Source organism: Clarias gariepinus, chromosome 2 (genome assembly GCF_024256425.1).
Source record: "Clarias gariepinus isolate MV-2021 ecotype Netherlands chromosome 2, CGAR_prim_01v2, whole genome shotgun sequence".
In the NCBI taxonomy this organism is placed as follows: Eukaryota; Metazoa; Chordata; class Actinopteri; order Siluriformes; family Clariidae; genus Clarias; species Clarias gariepinus.
This window is the reverse complement of record NC_071101.1, coordinates 25742501-25762484: the sequence shown is the minus strand read 5'-3', so window position 1 is coordinate 25762484 and position 19984 is coordinate 25742501. Positions and strand designations below refer to the sequence as shown.

Below are 19984 nucleotides of genomic sequence, written 5' to 3'. Positions count from 1 at the left end.
AATGGGCTCCCTGTTAAGTCTGGTTGCTGTCAAGGTTTCTTTCTATTGTCATCTTTGGAAGGTTTTCCTTGCCACCATCGCCCTTGGCTTGCTCATCAGGGACAATCTCATCATTTTGATTTAAATACATTTTCTCATACTTCATACACACTACCATAATTTTCCTTTGATTGTGTAAAGCTGCTTTGCAAAAATGACCATTTAAATACAAATAAAACTGAATTGAATTAAATTTCAGCAGAAAAAAAACTCCTACCCATTGTCAAGAACAGGGATGGAGGGAGGTTGGTTTGAGTTTGTTTTCAGCCACAGGACCTGGGCAACTTGTAGTCTATAAGTGGATCATGAACTCCTCTGTGTACCAGAGTATTCTAGAGACAAATGTGAGACCATCTGTCTGACAGCTAAAGCTTGGTCGAAATTGGGTCATGATCCAGAAGGACACCAGTAAACCTACTGTACATCAGAATGGCTAAAAAATAAAATAATCAAGATATTGAAATGGCTTAGTCAAAGCTCAGACCTCAACTTAAACAGAAATGCTGCAGCAAGACCTTAAGAGAGCTGTGCTTATGCAAATTTCCAAAAATCTTAATGAACTGAAGCAAAGTTCTAAGGTAGATTGGGCCGACATTCATCCACAATGATGTGAGAGACTGATAAAGTCATAAAGGAAGTGATTTCTTTAAGTTATATGACTGCTAAAGGTGAATCTACAAGGTATTGAATCATGGATATTTAGTATTCCCCACATTGTTAAAAAAGTTTAAGGTGATGTTCGTCTGAGCTGAGTTTGCTCAACTTATGACCGCACTGAGGATTAGAATTGTCAAGACATGATACATGACTATTTAAGTATGTTTTTTATTAGTTTACTACTAACTGTTTTTAATATGAGTTTTTTAGTAGTTTGTTTTGCATGTATGTGTAATAATAAAATATTGCATATTACTTAATGTTTCTGGCAGGCACAAGAAGGTGTCTAGTGTGCACCAGTTCTTTTTTCACACACCAGCATGTTGGTGTGTGGTGAGGGTGGTGATAAGGTCTTGTAGCTTTTTGAGGAACACATAATTGCATAACAATAATAAAATAAAACAGTAATAAAATAAATCTAATATATAAAAAAAAATGGCAAAACATTTCCTTCGTGATTACTGAGGGTAATGTTAGGGTTAGATTTAGATGTAACTATAAAATTAATTAGCTGCAGTAATAATTACAATAAGGTGGCATGGTGGCACAGCAAGTGGCATTGCCTCCTCACAGCTTAAGCATCCAGGATTTGAGCTTGACATTTACAGCATTTGGCGGACCTTAACCTTGGGCTGCTCAGAAGGTTACACACTACAGTATCTGTGTCTACATGGGTTTCTTCAATAAACATGCCAGTAGGGGGGTTGGCCAAGGTCAATTCACCCTAAGTGTGAATGACTATATGAATGAATGTGTGCTTGGCACCCTACAGTGTACTAGCATCCTATACATGGTGAATTCGCATTTCCTGTGCCCAGCACAGGCCCCAGGACCAACCCTAACTGTTACTAAGGTTTTTATGAGCAAATAATCACATGAATGTAAAGATGGCAAACCGTGTGTGTGAGTGCATTTTAAAACGTCCTATGTTTCAGAAACTAAGGACTAAAAGGGAAAAGCTCTGTCAAGTATACCATTAGGTAATGAGGTATCTTGGACACAATGACCTTATCACAGCTCATTTTCGTTGTGAACTTATTCTGTGGAATTTTTCTAGAAAATTGCTTAGATCAATTGTTAGTTTAAGAAATATAAGGGACATAACTAAAATATTTCTCCTTCACTGTTTGAATATCAGTTTTCATCCCTGGTCTCTGTCCTGTTCTTTTGAGATAACCGACCCGTCATTTCTTTATGGAATGAATAACTTTTTCTTATCTCCTCCATTAAATGGATCATTAATTCTCATTCATGATTTTTGCTCTGTGTGAGCCGTAAATTGTCGCTAAGCTTTTCAGAAGCCGACTCCTGCTTTGAGATTAATGACAGAGAGTTATGTCTAACAGTGAATGCCCTGTTTTATCATTTACTGTATATATGGGAATAAAAGCTGATTTACAGTATGCTATGCCATTGGGATTTGTGGATTTATTGAAACCACTGTATGCAATATGAGAATGAATGTGAGCAGGGGAGTATAAAAGGAGAATAAATTAAGGGACCACTCTAGCTCTTATACCTGTAGATCTTTATTCGGAGAGCACTGAGAATCAGTTTTGCCATTAAATTGGCTCTAACATATTACAAACATCTGTCACTCATGTGACATGAGTTTGTCCATGTGTTTGTCCATTGTGATGTCTTTTTGCCCTCTTGCACGACTGGAAATGCACCCAGGAGATCCTGCCTGATTAGATGCAATGTGAAGCGTGAAACACACTAGTAAAATCAGTGCTAGAAATCTTATTAGTTATGACAACTGGCTGCGCTAATGTTTATCGAACCAACCCCTAATAAACCACCTATTTATGTTGAAGCTGAGAGCGGAAAGGGACTAAGCAGCTTCTGCTTTTGGTTTGGTAATTATAAATGCATCACTAAATGGATCCTTAAGCAGCTTCATTATCAAGCAGACTGAGTGAAAACAAGTAAGAAAAAAAGGATAGAGGAAAGGAGAGAGGTAATATTACCTCTGTGCTGTGAAGCGGCATTGATAATGATCTCTCCAACAATTTCCTTCCTCTAGAGAACTAAAAAGTGCTCATTGGTGCCATATGAAGAATTTTTGTGTACTGTCAATGATAGCACATGTGAAAATCAGGCACTTTCACCAAAGATGTTACTTTACTGGCAATTCTCAAATGAGATAAACACCAGATGGTCATGTTTGCCACATTGTTGTGCTCTGCTTGATTTGAACACAGAATCCATCATCAGGTTTGTCTCAATGAAGTGTTGAGTCCTGAGCAGTAGAGATGCATAACAGATTGCCCTGCAGTAACTTAAGGTGGAAGGGTGGGCCTCATTTAAAAACCCATCTGTTTGTATTTGGCATATATTCAAATATATACCAATGCGCTCTCAAATTTGGTTGGTCGAAATGTGCTTAATTTTCTACAGTATGACAGCACAACTTATGGCAGTGTTACAGTCATTTTAGCCTCAAGGTAAATCACAGGTTTACATTATTGTGCTCATATTCATACCTTACTGTTTCCATAGTAACAGTTGAAAAACAATAGCTTGTATGGTGGGTGCTCCACCTTACACCATATGTTTTTAATTGTTTAACAAATATTCAGTACATGTATAATCACTGATATGATAAAGCATCCTACCTAATATTTCCATGCCTTGTGATTTAAGGATTTTCTGCAACATGACAAACTGCATCATTTATTAATGTATTCACTTCAAATGAGAAAAAAAGTACAAAAAGAGATAAAAATCAATCAAAAAATAAAATCATTCAATTATATCCGGAATAAAATATGCCTTATGAATATCTTTTAAAACTACACAAAGTTGCTGACTCCTTGAAAACCATACCAAACTCTTGCACATTAGAAACAGTGACGGTACACACCGCATTTTCTGTATTTATGGATTATGAAACCTTTTTAGGTGAGATTTAATTATTCAGAACTTTAAAAATGATACAGTAATCAAACAGCAATAAAATATTTTAATTGCTTATATGAAATATTCATTATTTCCTGTCAAAGTTCATATGTGTCTGCTATTGAATTAATGAAGTGCATTTAAAATTAGGAGCAGAGCTAGTTCTTTAACCCCGTTTTTGATGGTGAACTCAACCATACAGTAATTAGCTGGTGAATGTGGTGTAATATAACATACTTTGATATTCCATTCACAGCACTGGACTGCTGCCAATAAAAGAAGCATGCTATGACCAGTATTGCTGCACCAGAGTCAGCCATGCCACAGAAGGCCCTGAAGTATCCTGCTTGGATACAGAGTAACACATTTGAACTTTAACTTGTAAACATATATACTTGTGTGTAATACCACAAGGAACACAGAATTCCTATATTCACATTGACAACATCCCTCAATAATCCCAGAAACCCCTTAAGTGTTTTGTTTCACTGGTTGTCTCGGACACTTGTGCATGGCTGTAGGGTTTGGAGGGTCTCTGAGACTCAGGTGTGACTCTTAAGAGCTGCTACCAAATGTCCAACTTTCTGCTGTCGCTCAGATCTGGTCTGTTTCCTAAGCAGCCCTTTGAGGACACGAGACAACCTTGTCTCCTGTCTCAGTGTGTGCAACTGTTGTACCGTTACTCAAAAATTACATACTGTATACACTGCCTGGTCAAAAAAAGTCATCATTTCAGAATGTATCAAGCCAGGAAAGAAGAAAAGAGAGTGGGAGAAATGACTGGAACTGACTAATGCATAATTAAAACCCAGAATGATGGTAGATTTTAATGATACACAATTCGACAAGAAGTCACAGGATTGGAACTAAATAGCTGTATGGCTTTAGAAAAATCACTAGGTAGTGAGACAAATCACTAGTTAATGAAAAAGAAAAAAGTCTTTAACTCGGGAGCATAAAGATTGGACTTTGGTGGAATGGAAAAAGTCAAGTGGTCTGATGAGGTTATACCATCAATACATTTGATGGTATACGCATGAGCCTGCCAGCATATTGTGCATATAATATTAAAGCATACAACATTTTTTTATTGTTTTTTATAACAACAACAAAAACAATAATAATATGCTAATAATCGCAGTTTCTTTCTTTCTTTCTTTCTTTCTTTCTTTCCTTCTTTATTTATTTATTTATTTATTTATTTACTTATTTTTTGGCCAAGCAGTGTAACTTCCATGTGATTATGTAAATTCTATATGATCAGATGTGGGCACTATTAAATATGATATGCACTGAAACTGCACAGAAAAACAAAGAACCACCAGTCTGGTTCGAGCTCCAAGCTATAAATAGACAGGGGGAGTAACAGTGTTAGCAATGTTATGCTGCATTCATTGTTTCTTGCAAGTGTTAATCTGTAAACTGAAATAACCTCTATTTTCAACTCAGCATTTTTGAAAGCATTTATTTTTTACACTGTCAGAGAATTAAGCTCACAACAAGCCATTTTAATCACACTTTCACAATTAGAGGCCCGAGAGGCTGTTGGTTCTGTCCTATTGTAATGTTCATACATTCAAGCAACATATGGGACAGTACTGCAATATTCGCAGTGGACAATATCAATAGCTTAGCAACAAATTAGCCAGATCTTGCCACTGATTAATCTGATGCTGATGATTACCTCTGCATTGTTATTAGTATGGTCACACTAATTCCAGTGTAGACTTGACACATATCACTATCTGATCCTTTTATTCTAATGTTTTCACATAAATGAGATCCTGGCTTTCTTAGTAAATGATCTTTATAATTTGTTGGTTGCTCAGAGGGGCGGTTATTTGAAAAGATTCTGTTGTGACTACTGTATCTTTCAGTATGTTCTCTATACTTTCTTTTCTTTACCATTATGCAACTTTCGAGCTCTTTCAGGTCAGATAAATGTGAGAGTGTACAACAGCTTTTGTACAACACTGGCATTTTGAAGAGATTGCAGCCAAGGTCATCTTCATCAAAAAGTTTACCTCCACATTCCAGGCCTTGATCTTAAAGATAGCACTTTCCATCCAAATCGATGGACACTTAGTCAGCAGGACACAGATGTCAAGATGTCATGCAAGCCATTAATGGGTGAATATTTTTTACTAAAGGAGACACAAAAACAGCAAAACCCTAATTAACCTATTGGCATTTTGATGTACCAGCTTAATTTAATTTTATCATTACAGTCTCAAATGAATAGAGTAAATTAACATTTCACTGCAGTACAAATCAATAAAATGCACAAAAGTCTCAAACTGGACAATTGATTTTCTCATTTCTAGAGTGGGAAGTCAGTAGTAGCTGCTTATGTTGTGTTATAGTTGTAAAATCAATAGTAATAACAACTTACCTTTGAGGGACATTTTTCATCACTGAAGCAGACATGCCAAAAGCAAACTCAGCAAATCAAGTCACACTTTCTGCATAGACACAGACAGAAGTGTAATGATTTTGTAATAGCTGACTGGAGCTGTTTTAAGATTGTAGACCCGGAGGATTAGACTTGGGAAAGCCTAGTGCTAAGTCCTTATTCAATTACCACAGAAATGTTAGTTTATGTAATCACTTTAGTTATACTTACTTTCCTTCCATTTTTTTTTTCTAATCTCAAATTTATGACTACATTGGTACTGTAAGTAACGATGACTGTTTAGGACACATTATAGATGTGTACTGTAGTCTTCTTTACCTTCCTGTTTTCTTGTGGCTGCTGTTTCAGGAATGCTAGGCTTCATTATAATTGTCTTGGATGTTTCTTTGTAGTGTGAACACTGTCACTGAGCTTAGGCCATGAAGTTCAGTATAGTTCAGTACAGTAAGAATTTCCTAAGAATAAATAATAATAATAATTATAATAATAATAATAATAATAATAATAATAATACTTATTTTAAGTTCAATAAGTAACAGACATTCTTTAAATGCCTTTGTGCATTCTTTTTATAAAGTCGTATTGAAAATGTACTGTGTACTACAAATCATAAATATGCACCAACGTTGCTTTGTGTCCCCTGAAAAGACAGATGTTCCTTAAAGCTCTACATTAAAGATGCCTTGAATGCCTATTTAAAAAAATAATAATAATAAATAAATAAATTGTGCATGTGTAAGAAAAATGTGTCTAGATAATAATGAGATGAATGAATGATTGATAAATTAATTGTCTCTGATGAGCAAACCAAAGGTGACGGCGACAGTGGCAAGGAAAAACTCCCTAAAATGGCAATAGGAAGAAACCTTAAGAGGAACCAGACTCAACAGGGAACCCATCCTCATTTGGGTGATAACAGATAGAGATGATATAACATCATGTGTGTTATGCAGCTGAAAGTACAATATAACAGAAATTCTTTAAACTAACATGAAGTCCAGTTCAACATAGGGATGAGTCAGTAGGTGCAAAGGGCAGATGGGGTCTGGATCACTGGGAGCACAGGAGCAGGATGTGTAGCTCCAACCATCATAAAGCAGAATTCAGCTGGAGCTGGTCCTTCTCTGGATGCCTCAGGATCCTCGCAGGGTTGGCCTTTGTCTACTGAAGCTGGCACAATCTCCAGATGCCTCGGGATGGGTAGAAATATAGTACAGAACAGATGGAGAGAATTAGCGTAGTTGCCATTCAGAATAGATGTACTGAAGTATGAAGTTATGGGATGAGTTACGCGTATGCCAGATTAAAGAGATGCGTCTTGAGTCTACTTTTAAACTGGGAAACTGTGTCTGAGCCCCAAACACTGTCTGGAAGGCTATTCCAAAGTTTTGGAGCTAAATATGAAAAAGCCCTACCCCCTTTTGTAGATTAGGGACGTGGTGGATTATAGCGCATCAGAAGACTGGTTATGTATGTGGGAGCTAAACCATTTAAAGCCTTGTATGTAAGTAGTACTATTTTGTAATTAATTCTAAACTGAACAGGTAGCCAGTGCAGGGATGATAATATAGGTGTTATATGATCATATTTTCTGGATCTAGTAAGAACCCTGGCGGCTGCATTTTGGACTAACTGAAGCTTGTTTATTGAGGATGCAGGACAACCACCTAGTAATGCATTACAATAGTCCAGTCTGGAGGTCATGAGTGCATGAACTAGCTTTTCTGCATCAGATACGGATAAAATGCTCCTAAGTTTGGCAATATTTCTAAGATGAAAAAAGGCTGTTTTTGTGATATTGAAAATATGATTTTCAAAAGACAAGTTACTGTCTAATATCAGGCCCAGGTCTTTTACTGTTGAGCTAGTAGTAACAGTACATCCTTCTAAACGCAGGCTGAATTGTGAAAGCTGTTGTGTGCTGGTTTTTGGGCCGATGAGTAATATCTCTGTCTTATCTGAGTTTAGTAAAAGAAAGTTATTGGTTATCCAATCTTTTATATCCTGGACACACTCGGGTAATCTAGACAATTTAGGTATTTCGTCTGGTTTTGTTGATATGTATAATTGGGTATCATTAGCATAACAATAGAAACTAATCCCATGCCTTCTAATGATGTTTCCCAGGGGAAGCATGTATATTGAGAACATATATATATTATATAATAATATATGTAATGTACTGTAAGTCCACGCTGATAAGAAGTAGTGGCTAACAAAAAAATGTTGTACATATACTGGCATACAGTACAGGATAACTGGAAAAACTACATTAAAACTAAACATACTACGTTGAAAACATTCCTAAAGTAAAAAAATAAAAAATAAATAAAAAAATATATGATTAGAACAATTATACTACAAAAAATTCATCACCTCAATATACTCTTCTACATACTGGGGAGAAGAGAGCATAGGGTGTTTTTGTATCTACTGTATGGTAAGGTGCATATAGAAGAGCTGAGTCTTCAAATGTCAGTGTGTATATCTCTTCTTGTACATGCTAAAAAGTGGATGCAGCTTTTTTCCTCCTCTTGTCTGGATTGCTTAGCAAACAAAGAGCCTATTGAAATGGCAACATGTCATTTCTAATATGACAAGAAATAAAACGGATAAATGAATGATTCATACTAAAACCAAAAACAAAGCAGCAGCAGATATAGGAGAAAAAAATATTATGATGGTTGTTTAACAGAAAAACAGGATTTGTGCTAAAATTGTACGAACGGTATGTACTGTATGTATGTATGTTTCTGTGCCGGAAGGCATAAAACCAATTGTCATATAGAGGAGACTTTAAGCACTGTAGTATCTGCCTCGTTCTTGAAAATTGGCTAGGATTTATTATTGCCACCTTCCTCTAGGTGATTTCAATATGTTCAAGTGAGTAAAATAGTTCCTGAGAGGCCAGTGTGATTCAGGCAGTCTGATCATGGCCCTGAGAAAACTTTCTACCACGATGGTATCCAAGCACTAGTGAAATGCTGAAATGCATTAGTGTAGCAGGGGATTATATACAGAAATTAAGGCAGTTTTAACTCTCATAACTGTGTTCTATTAATAAATGTCCTGGTTTGAATGTCCGTAAATAATATTTTTGACGAGGCTTGAGTTCCAGCACATTAAATCCAGGTCTAGAATGAGGTTTCATGATGCCTATAGTATCAGGTCACGCTAAAGCTATGTTTAAAATAGATATTCAAGTAAGACAGCACATTGTGAATCATCACTTCTTGCTGACATTTCGCTAGCACGTTGTGTTCAGCGTGCATCTCCAGGGAAAAAGACTAATTAGAGTTCTGACTCAAGCAGAAGGACTTAGGGCAGACTGTTTATGGTTCACAGTGTGTTGTGGTAATAGCTTTGTGTGTGTGTGTGTGTGTGTGTGTGTGTGTGTGTGTGTGTGCTCTGCAGATGTGGAAGTCTTGTATATGCACATCGCAAACATTTTTAAAGTTCAGCATGTGAACGTTATTTCATATATCATGTGAATGAAATATGAATACGTCTGAGTTTTCATTCATTATTTTCATACACGTTTTTAAATGTTCATTAGTTGTATTTAAGTGTGTAATAATCTGCTTGGTGGCTCAGGCATCAGGCTAATATTTCATTCATGTAGGGCACAGAGAAAATATTATTGCCAAAAACGTTATAAAAAGGTTTTATTATCTATTTAATTTCATACATTTAGAGCCCTAAACGGCTGAATATGATCCCATAATCATTGGAACAATGAAGCCTTCAGATGTATACTGCTTTTCACAAGGTAACTGGTAACTAAAAAGTCTACCTCCCCTTTGCACCCCATGTCTGTGACTTATTGGCCAATTAGTCCATGTGTGGACAGTAAAGACAAAGACTATAAAAATGCCTTTGGAGAAAACGAGAGGTAAGAAGTTATAGCTTTACTGGAAGAAAAAGTGAAGATCAATTATCACGATGACCTCACTGTGTATGCCCCATGTATAATCAACACAGAAAATAATATTCAGGGTTTTCGAGCAGGTAAAGCAATAATAAATGCTAGGTTTGAAGAGCATTTTAAAGAAATGTGGACGAATCTCACAAGACCCATTAACGCCCGGACAAGCTTCATTGCCTTTCACTGGAGTTTGTTAATGGCTCAGTTCACTGTATCTCCACTGAGAATAGGCAACGTGCTCAAGTGCTTATTGTAGACTGCTAAGTAAATGCCAAGAATTAGTTTTGTTTACTTGCAAATAGACAATATATATAGGGCCCGTCCCCACTGGACATCCCATCAGAGGTAAAGTCTAGGAAAAATACAACTGTTACAGTCATCTAACGCCAGCTTGAAATCTCTTCATACAGTCCGGACATTGAGGCAAAACATGAAGGAACCCTGTTTATTTAAAAATGAACGAGTGGCCTTATTTTATTGATTTATTTTTTAATACAGATACTCAGTTAGTAAAAATTTGGTTATTATATTAGGTTAATCTTAAAACTCAAGCGGCACAGATCTGTGTCAGCTATACAGCATGGGTTAATGAACGATAAAAAAACTAACTGCTTATACAGAACTCCTGCCGTTCAGTTATTATTATTATTATTATTATATTTATTATTTTTATAATTTTACTGCTACCGGAATATGGAAAAGAGGTCTAAAAAATGTAGACCTCACAAAATGCTCATATTTTTATTATTGTAGTTAATTTTAACAAAAATAATGTATTTTTGCCTGTGTGACTCATTTTAACAATTTTGCATGGGCATGATTGTACAGTAGTCCTTATATTGACTAGCTTGAGCTTGCCTTAAAAAAGGATATGTTGCTCTAAATTGCACAATCATGACACCTATATATAATTATTAAAACGTAGTAATGCATAACTAAGCCTAAAAATGCTCTGGGGTTTAAGACCTACACCCAGCTTCCTCAAACCCCTACAGCATTTATTATGAATTTACAGGTCATTTTAACAGTGTTTTACTAAATTTCCATGAAACTGTAATATGCAGTATCTGTTACAGAATGACTGCAGTGTGCAGAAGTTTTCTCTTTCCAGCCTGCTTTATCCAAAATACCATATCATACAGAAGATACAATGTATTTGGGAGTTTTTTTGCAAATGTATAACTGTATAACCTCATTTCTGTCATGTAAGTTTTTTTTTCTACTCCTTTTTGTCAGTGAGACTTTAATGAACAAGTGGAAAAAATTATCAAAATGATGATGATTATTATTATTAACATTTAATTCATTCATGTATTTATTTTAATAAAATAAGCTAGAGGTGTATGGATATGTGTGCAGTTTTTTAGACATTTTTGAGGTTTGATTTGCCTGTTATGCTAGTTAAATGAAAAGAACTGTGGGAGAAGACAGAAATACAGTATATATTTTTTGTCTTTCAATCCAAACTGCTAAAAGAGCAATGTCACATTGACAGTTATAATGAACGAAAAAATATCTCTTTTTTTAATGTTAATGTGGTTATCAGAGTTATACTATGCAATAGACAGGCAGGATGAATTTGTTCCTCAGACAACAGGGGTATAAAGTTACAAGAGCTTTCAAGGTTCAAAGAGTTTCAAAGAGGGTATGAGAGTGTAGAAGTAGATGATTTCATTTCACAACAGACTTTAAGTCCAAGTTGAGAAGATAGTTTAATTGTCCTTTTGTCGATCAGGTGTAAAAAAAATAAAATAAAATATCACATTTTCTTGGCAGGATGGCTTTACACCTCGAGGCACATGCAGATCCACGTGAGTTCATTAGTGAGATTTCAGGTGGGTGATAAGAATAGTGTAGAAAGGGTCATAATGATGTGCTATGGATTGGGAAGACCTTTCAAGGTGAACTTGAAAGACTTAGATTTAGCTAAATCCTGTGGTAGTGCTAATGCTGCCCCTTAGCTTCTATAGAGTTATTGTTGTGGTCAAAAATAGGAACTACAATAAGTGCTAATTAAGGTCCACTGGTGTACAAATCGCACTGCTCCATGCTCGGGAGAGAAGCAGTGAAAAGATTAGACAATGGGTTTAGCCAGTTAGGCTAGAAAAAAAATACCCCATGGTCATTATTGTCATGGCTTACAGCATATATTCAAAATTAAATCTCATTTTCATAAAGCATAAGTGCAGGTATCTAAAGTATATCTGTTTCCTTTCTGTAATGCCTAAATTTTTGACTAGTTCGAGACTGATTCTTAGATAAGAGTCTGTAGCATACGTCTAGTGTAGTAAACTCTCAAAATGAGTCTGGTTATGCCCTCATTAATGTAATCTTGCAACAACATCATCTATAGCCATGAGCTCCGTCTGGGTAAATGTGATGTTAAAGCTAAACTGGTGTTACAAAGCCACAATGTACAAAGTAAACTAAATCCTTAAATTGCTGACTATTGTTGTTTCATAATGACAAAAAAGGGATTAATTTTTATATCATGTAAGTATACGTGAAATGCATAAAACTACAGTTAATTAAGCAATTTACCTATTGATTATTACAAAAGGACACGGTACAAAATAGACACGGCACACTTTTTAAAGACATTGAAGACATTAGTTGGATTAATTGCCTTGCAATTTTCCTACTTGACAGGCTTTCTTACTTCCCACTTTATAAAACATATATTTAGGCTTTCACTGCAAAATGTGAAATTTGAGGATGCAGAGGATAGGGTTAGATGGAGTCAGATGATTCGCTGTGGCGACCCCTGAAAGGAAACAGCCGAAAGACAAGGAAGAAGAAGAAGGCTAATTATTTTCTTAGCCACCAAAGGCACAAAGGCAAACTTACTCATTTACTCGTCATCTTTGCCATTTTATCCTGTATACCGAGTAGCAGAGGGCCTAAAGCCCTAGGGCACAAGGCGGGTATATTCTGGACAGGGTGCTAATCCATCGCAGGGGTCACCCACATAAACACATGCTCAATTGCATACTACAGGCAATTTAAGAATGACAATTAGCCTAATTTGCATGTCTTTGGACTGTGGGAGGAAACTGGAGTGCATGGAGGAAACCCACCAATCACAGGCAGAACATGCAAACTCTATGCACACAGACCCGGGGCAGGAATTGAACTTGGACCCTGGAATGGTGTAAGGAGACATTGCTATCATCCCGCTGTTGTAAACAAAATGTTTAATATGAAAACCACTACTGTTTTTTTAAGTCAACTTTTTACAGTTTAAACAGTGAATGACTGCACTATGTTGCTTAATCAGTGAAAGCAAAAGTACCGGCTGCGCAAAATAGTAAATAACTAAATGGCTTTATTGGACTTTTTAAAATATGGAAGCCAAGAAAAGGATGTTACTCTCATTGCAGCGTCTCCCACAGTCATTGACTGCCATAAAAAGGTGTTGTTGTCAACTTCATATGAGCTAATACTTAATATTAAAACTTGACTATTGGATAATATTCTTATTGATAATCCATTGCATGCTTTAATTTTTATTGTTCTGCAAAATTATACAAAATTCACACTGCTACTGTATAACCAAAAGAATTTTGACATAATATTTAGCTTTTTTTTGTGTGTTTTTGACTCAAATAAACATGCACAAAATATCCTCTGTCAGTTTGCAGTACTTCTCGCTTCATTTAATAAAGCAATTCTTTCAAAAATGCAGATATACAGTAATTCATATATCATTTTGCTGTCAAACTGATCATAAATGTGAAAAAAGTCAGTAAAAAACACTTTGTGCGGCATGGTTTTATGTAAAAAACAATGTCTTAAATAAAAAAAAGCTGAGTTTATTGAGTCAAATATTATAAATCTTTTATTTATTTAAACATTTAACAGACTAAATAGTTACACAGATAGATAGCCAGTCAAAGGTGTTCATCAACGTGTTTCTTGTATTGTAGCCACATCTGTAATAAATTTTAAGCATTATTATTTTAATAGACTTAGATTAAAGTTGATTTGCTTGAAGGGTTCTCTCTCTTTCTCTCTCTCTCTCTCTTTAAAAGATTTATTAGTAATTCTCATTTATTATTATTTTATGTTAAAATAACTTTGTTATTATACTAAATGTTATTTAGTTGTTTTTTAGATGTTCATTTTGTCACAATTTTGTTTAAAAAATTCCTTAGAAGAAACAGAGATTAATGGAGTCAAAATAGAGAGAAAGTGCCATACTTGGCACGGAGAGGATTCAAACAGGATAAACACATTTCTGCAACACCACCTGGAAACTTGTTATTTTTTGTTTACTGGTAGGATTATTGAGTCACAGTTTTTTCAAGCGTTTGCCAAGAAGCTGCACACACATATTAAAGATAAAACGTAAAGGATATACAAGGTAAATAAGATTAAAATCTCTTCTCCAAAAACATTTTTAAATGCTTAATGTATTCTGCAAAAAGTACTGTATGTCCTAAACATAACCATATGCTGGAACAAAACATTTTGTGGTAATGGAAACCTTCTTATTTTCTAATTCACTTAGACATGATAATAAATCAGAATTAAACTTTACATAGTATGCTTGGGGCAAAACTGGTTAAGTAACTTGTATATTTGAATGAAATTGACATATCATAAAGAACACAATCAGAGCAGAATCTGTAACTCTGTTGAGTCACAGATTCTGCTCTGATTGGGATCTTAATGATATGTCAAGTATTTAAAAGTGTATTTGGAGAAAATATTTCAATATTCATTTACTTGCATATCATTTACATTTTAACTTTAATACATGTGTGCAGCTCCTTGGCAGACACATGATGATTATCAAGTTCATTTGTCTGAGGAAAAAAAAATCTTAGAGAAGACAAAACTCATTTGGTAATTAGATCTAATTGCTGTCCAGGAGATAACTATAGAAATAATAATGCTAACTCCAAATCTCTTTTTCCCTATAGGAAACACAATGATGCATAATAGCGAATAAATAAGGAAATCTAACTCTTAGTAGAACTGGTCATTATCAAATCCAAACCTGTTAAGCCTATACAGTGAACTTATTTTTTAACAAGTTTTGACTTGAAAAACGAACAAGTCTTGGTTTATGAGTACTGAGTATCATGTATCACGCATGCGCTTCTTGTTTTGACGCCGAGCGTCACGTGATCACAACTGAGCCAATGGTTTCTCTCTCTCTTGTGCTGTGGAATTGTGGGTAATGTCTCCCCTGCTGGGTCCGGGTCTCCTACTGGTATAATAAACATCATATGTGTGTACTGTTTACTATAACACTGTGACCATGTGTGTGCGCTCGTGTCTGTATGCGTGTGTACAGTACGTGTGTAGAGCAAAAGCATGTTTCATTAAAAAGATTAAAGATCCATTTTCTGTCTCTGCTCAAGGCTTAGCCTGCTTCTTGTGTCTGTGTGAGCGTGCCATTGGACACCATACTTGAAAGGCTCATGGAGAGCATTACCCCTACAACTTACATTTCTGGACTTATTAGAGTAACAAAGATTTTGGCCTTTCCTAAATGGAATATAAAGTATATAGAATTTTTATTTTGACCAGTGTACTGTACAACTTATGGCTGCCAGTGTGTATTTAGGCCCATACAGCTGTTCAGCAAAGCAACATTTACAGGTACGTCTATATCAGTGATCGGCTGAGTCATTAAAACATGCAATTAGCAAAAAACATCCTCATCAAAACATTACATAGCTGTTATTAAATTTAATGCATCCCTGTTTTGCACTGTTGGAGTGTATAATTTATTCATAATGATATATTCCTTACTGCAGTAATCAAGCAGTCAGACCAAGTAGTTAGATTTATGCCATAGATAAACACAAATATACAGCTTGTTGTATGTTCCAATTATAAAGGTAAAAAAGGTTGTTTGTTTTGACATATAAGTAATAATACAATTATTATACATGGCCAATCTCTGACTTATAAAATATAGCCCTATAAATACCAGCAGAAATAGAGGTTGCGATTTATGGTTTTATTAAAAAAACATCCGAAATGTAAAAACTCGAGACCTGCATTTTTCAGCATTAAAGGCTTTCCCTACTGCAAAACCTTGATTAGAGCAAACATACCGATTTCTTTTCCAGTTTCACCAAGGAGGACCCACTGGGTCAAAGCAGGAAAAGCCATCTACAGTAACAAGCTGAGTGCTGTCTAAAGATCTGAAGTGGCAAAAATATTTGGTGGGATTTTTAACTACAATCTCTCGAGCTATAAACGGAGGATGAGAGATAGTCATTAGTGAGCTGTGGCTATGAGGAGAGATAATTGGCTGCTGTCCACTCCTAGACAAAAATAAAGAAGCTTCTTAGTTAGCACAGTCTCATGTCTGTCAGCGAGCCAATTAAGTGTGGTGAACTGAGTGAAGGCCATCTTACAAGTATTGAAGGTCTCTTAAATGTCCTTTGCGAAGACTAGACAAAGTGCAAGGCCAGGTGAATGCATGCATTGTAGTCAGCATGGAGGTTGTCTGCCTCAATGTGATCACATCTCAAGCTGATTTATACTGCAGTCTGTACAGTGTGTTTACACTTGGGAGAAGGTACCTGCCCAGAGCATAGCAACATTATTCAATTATTTCAAAGAAGCTTGTAAATTCTGCTAAGAAAGCAAAAAATGGCAAGAATTGTGGAGTAATATCATTAAGGATCTGGGAGCAAAGCCAAAAAATTATTATAACATTTTCGGAAAGCTTATCACAAAACAAAAGCAACTATTATATCAGACAGTTAAACATAAGCTTTTTTTTTTAGCTTTAGATAGCTAATGGCTGAAGAATGTTTTATTTTCGTTAAGTTAAACCTTTATTTGTCACATATACAGGGTGGGCCATTTATATGGATACACCTAAATTAAATGGGAATGGTTGGTGATATTAAATTCCTGTTTGTGGCACATTAGTATATGAAAACTTTTCAAGATGGGTAGTGACCATGGTGGCCATTTTAAAGTCGGCCATTTTGGATCCAACTTTTGTTTTTTTCAATAGGAAATTAGCAGTTATTAGCAGTTTACATACTAATGACACGTGAGGAGTGGATAGAAATTGTGTGTTGATGTCTGGTGAACGCAGTAACTGGGTCATTGCAGCAGATTTCAATGCAAGACACCCTACGAGACCACCCATCTCCCTTGCTACAGTTAGCAAACAGCTAATAACTGCTTTATAAGTGGTCAGAAACTTGAAAATAACTCATAAAAGAATAAAGTTACATTAAAACCAAGCACACCATTGTTTTTCTTGTGAAATTCCCAATAAGTCTTGATGTGTCACATGACCTCTTCCTATTGAAAAAAAGAAAAGTTGTTACTTTGAAAAAAAAATTTTGAACTGAAAAAAAAAATAAACATCTATATGCTGAAAGCATCCTTTTTATGGGTCATCTACTTAAATTTATGAAACGTGTTTCAGTGCTTAAACTCAATTGCCTTACCTTAACCGCTCTTCCTCCAAAATTTTTATTTTATAGGAAAATGCAATCCTATCTTACAACTCAATTTCCTAAAGATTACTCATTTTCTTTATTTAAGTCACCATGTTGTATTTATGGTCACTTTGAAAGTGTAAAAGTTGTCTGAATAGTAGACTGAAAGTATTCATTAAAATATCCTTAACAGCCATCATGCATGGATATTAGTTGTATCTGCTAATTCAGTGATAAAATCTCAACCATAAAAGCCAAATGTAATCATTGTCACCAACACAACTTGAGATTGTTGTCTGAGGTGGGTTAACATATTTTAAATGCATTAGGAAAACAAACGACTTGTCTTTCGAATAGCATTGTTACTGTGAGTGGCTAAACCATTTAGATCTTACTAGTACTGTACAAACCATTTAGACCTGAAACATTGGCTGACATTGTTAAGATACCCAGTACAACAATATGTTAATGTTGCACATTCAAAAGGTATGAAATTCTGTCTTTATTGATTGGACTTTGCTGGGCACAGAGTGCTTGCCACCTGATAGTCCAGAAGGAACTGACTGCGCAGTTGGTCTAAGTTGTCCTTCTATTTAGTCTGGACGTTTGGCCATTTGGGGTGAAAAATGAGATCTGGTTCCATTGTGGGGAAAAAAACAAAACCAGGAGTTAGACAAAAGGGTGAGATCAGATTGTTTGTTACATGTAGATATTATATTTTTATAAGCCTATAGGCAAGCTGATAGGGATTTAAAGTAGACCTTAGTCCATACATAGGCTATGGTTGTGTCTATTCTTACCTTTTAAGCTGAAGTGTCTACCACAATTGCTGAACAAGAAAATGCTATTTTCACTTTCCCAAAGTGTATGACGTCATTACCTTAGTCCAAAGAACCAACTGTTTATAACATTTTCAATGGGTTCCCCTTCTTTCTTTAAACCTTTTTGATGAAGGGCAGTTACACAGAACAGTAATAAAAGGTACTCTATACTCATGGCATAGCAAAAAATAAATAAAATAAAAAATGACCACATGCTATATTTGAAATACAGTATTGCAGCTCATAAATAATACTTTGCAAGATATGTTTGTGCCTGTGCCTCAGCTTACTTGCTAAGAAAAATAGTTTTGTAAAATAAAAACTGCCTAATTCATGTAATTTCTGGGCTTCAATGACTTATTTCTGTCCTGAGCCTCATTAAGCCCTGGGTGTACAGATCTTCTAATTATTCGAGGGTAGAAATAACCCTTTCTTTGCATAAGATTTTCTTTTAATATTTTTTTTCCTTTTTAATTTAAAGTGTGTTACTTGTAATTTTCCTCTTTAACTTGAGTACGTATTTGACTTCCACTAATTGTGTAGGTGGATAGTGGACCACTAGAGACTGAAGTACAAAAGCACAATATGTGACTACTCATCGAAGCTCCCTAGACATTTCAAAAACATTCCTTTATTATAAATAAATTATTTGTATAAAAATCAGGCATGCTTCAACCATGGCATATACACACTAAACAAACCAGCGCTAATTGACCAGAGTAGCCATTACAAGAGACAAAGGCATTTTCCAATGCAGATCTCACACTGTGGGACAAGAATGAAAAAATCTGCACAACCACAAAATACTTACAATTAGAATAACAACTAACATGGTTGACTCCAATATTTCTTTTATAATTTTTTATCTTTTATTTATATATATTTATATATTTTTTCCTCTGCTTCAGTGAAGTCCCATTTCCATGTGTTGTTACGCCAGCAATGAGTGCTGTCCCAGTCACTCTGTTGTATGGCCAATATGTTTAACTCTTAGAAAAAACAGGCAAGATTTGTCTCAGTACAACAAACACTCTCTTTATCATGAACAACATTAAAGTCTCATGCTTTAGTTCCAGTCACTTCCAATGATCCCTCCAAAAATCCTCTACTCAGGATGCATCTTCACATGGCATGATTGGTATAGCTGACATACGTTGTTTTGGTGGGTAATGCTGCAAAAGAGAAAAGGAGAACAGGGTTTTTGTCCTGTGTATGATAGGCTTTATGATGATGCTGTGAGTGAAAGAAATATAGCTTCTATTTTTAACACAGACTTGTGGCACCACTTTCTGAAAGTGTGACTTTGAACCTCCAATATCACACTTCTCTATACCAGATTAGATTAACTCAAGGCTCAGTATGCTTTCTGCTCATTTGAGCTGTATGAAGACAAAGGAATTCATATTCTTTTGTTCCTGACACTGTTCCTTGGAGAAATACATCCAGTTGATAAGATTAAATATCGGTCAAGTGGAAGTAATTAAGAAATGATATAAAGGAATGGACCATAAATATAAGCTTACTGTAAGCCTTTTTATTCCTAGGTCACATAGTGTATAAGGTTATGCTAACATACACTGACATATGACTGATAGGCCTTAACCTGTGAGCATAATGTGAAATAGTCTGCCCAAAAATATTAATATACTTAAACATTATACATGAAGGCTTAATATCGACACTCAAAGGACAGACTGGCAGTGCATCACAATATGCTTGTGTTGATGAGACTGACTCTGCCGGCTTTGATCGGGGAGGATCTATGCTAGATCTGGGCTGTGAGTTTAAAATGATGGATAAAAAA

General features: G+C 35.4%; 1 protein-coding gene across 1 annotated transcript in view; it reads right to left on the bottom strand.

The window, feature by feature from the left end:
* Window positions 1-18852: 18852 nt before the first annotated feature.
* grm8b (glutamate receptor, metabotropic 8b) overlaps window positions 18853-19984 on the bottom strand; it is a 156351-nt gene continuing 155219 nt past the window's right edge. Inside the window, exon 11 of the mRNA XM_053477434.1 lies at window positions 18853-19352. Within this exon, the coding sequence (XP_053333409.1) occupies window positions 19303-19352 (50 nt within the window). The 3' untranslated portion in view covers window positions 18853-19302. The remainder of the gene's footprint in view (window positions 19353-19984) is intronic.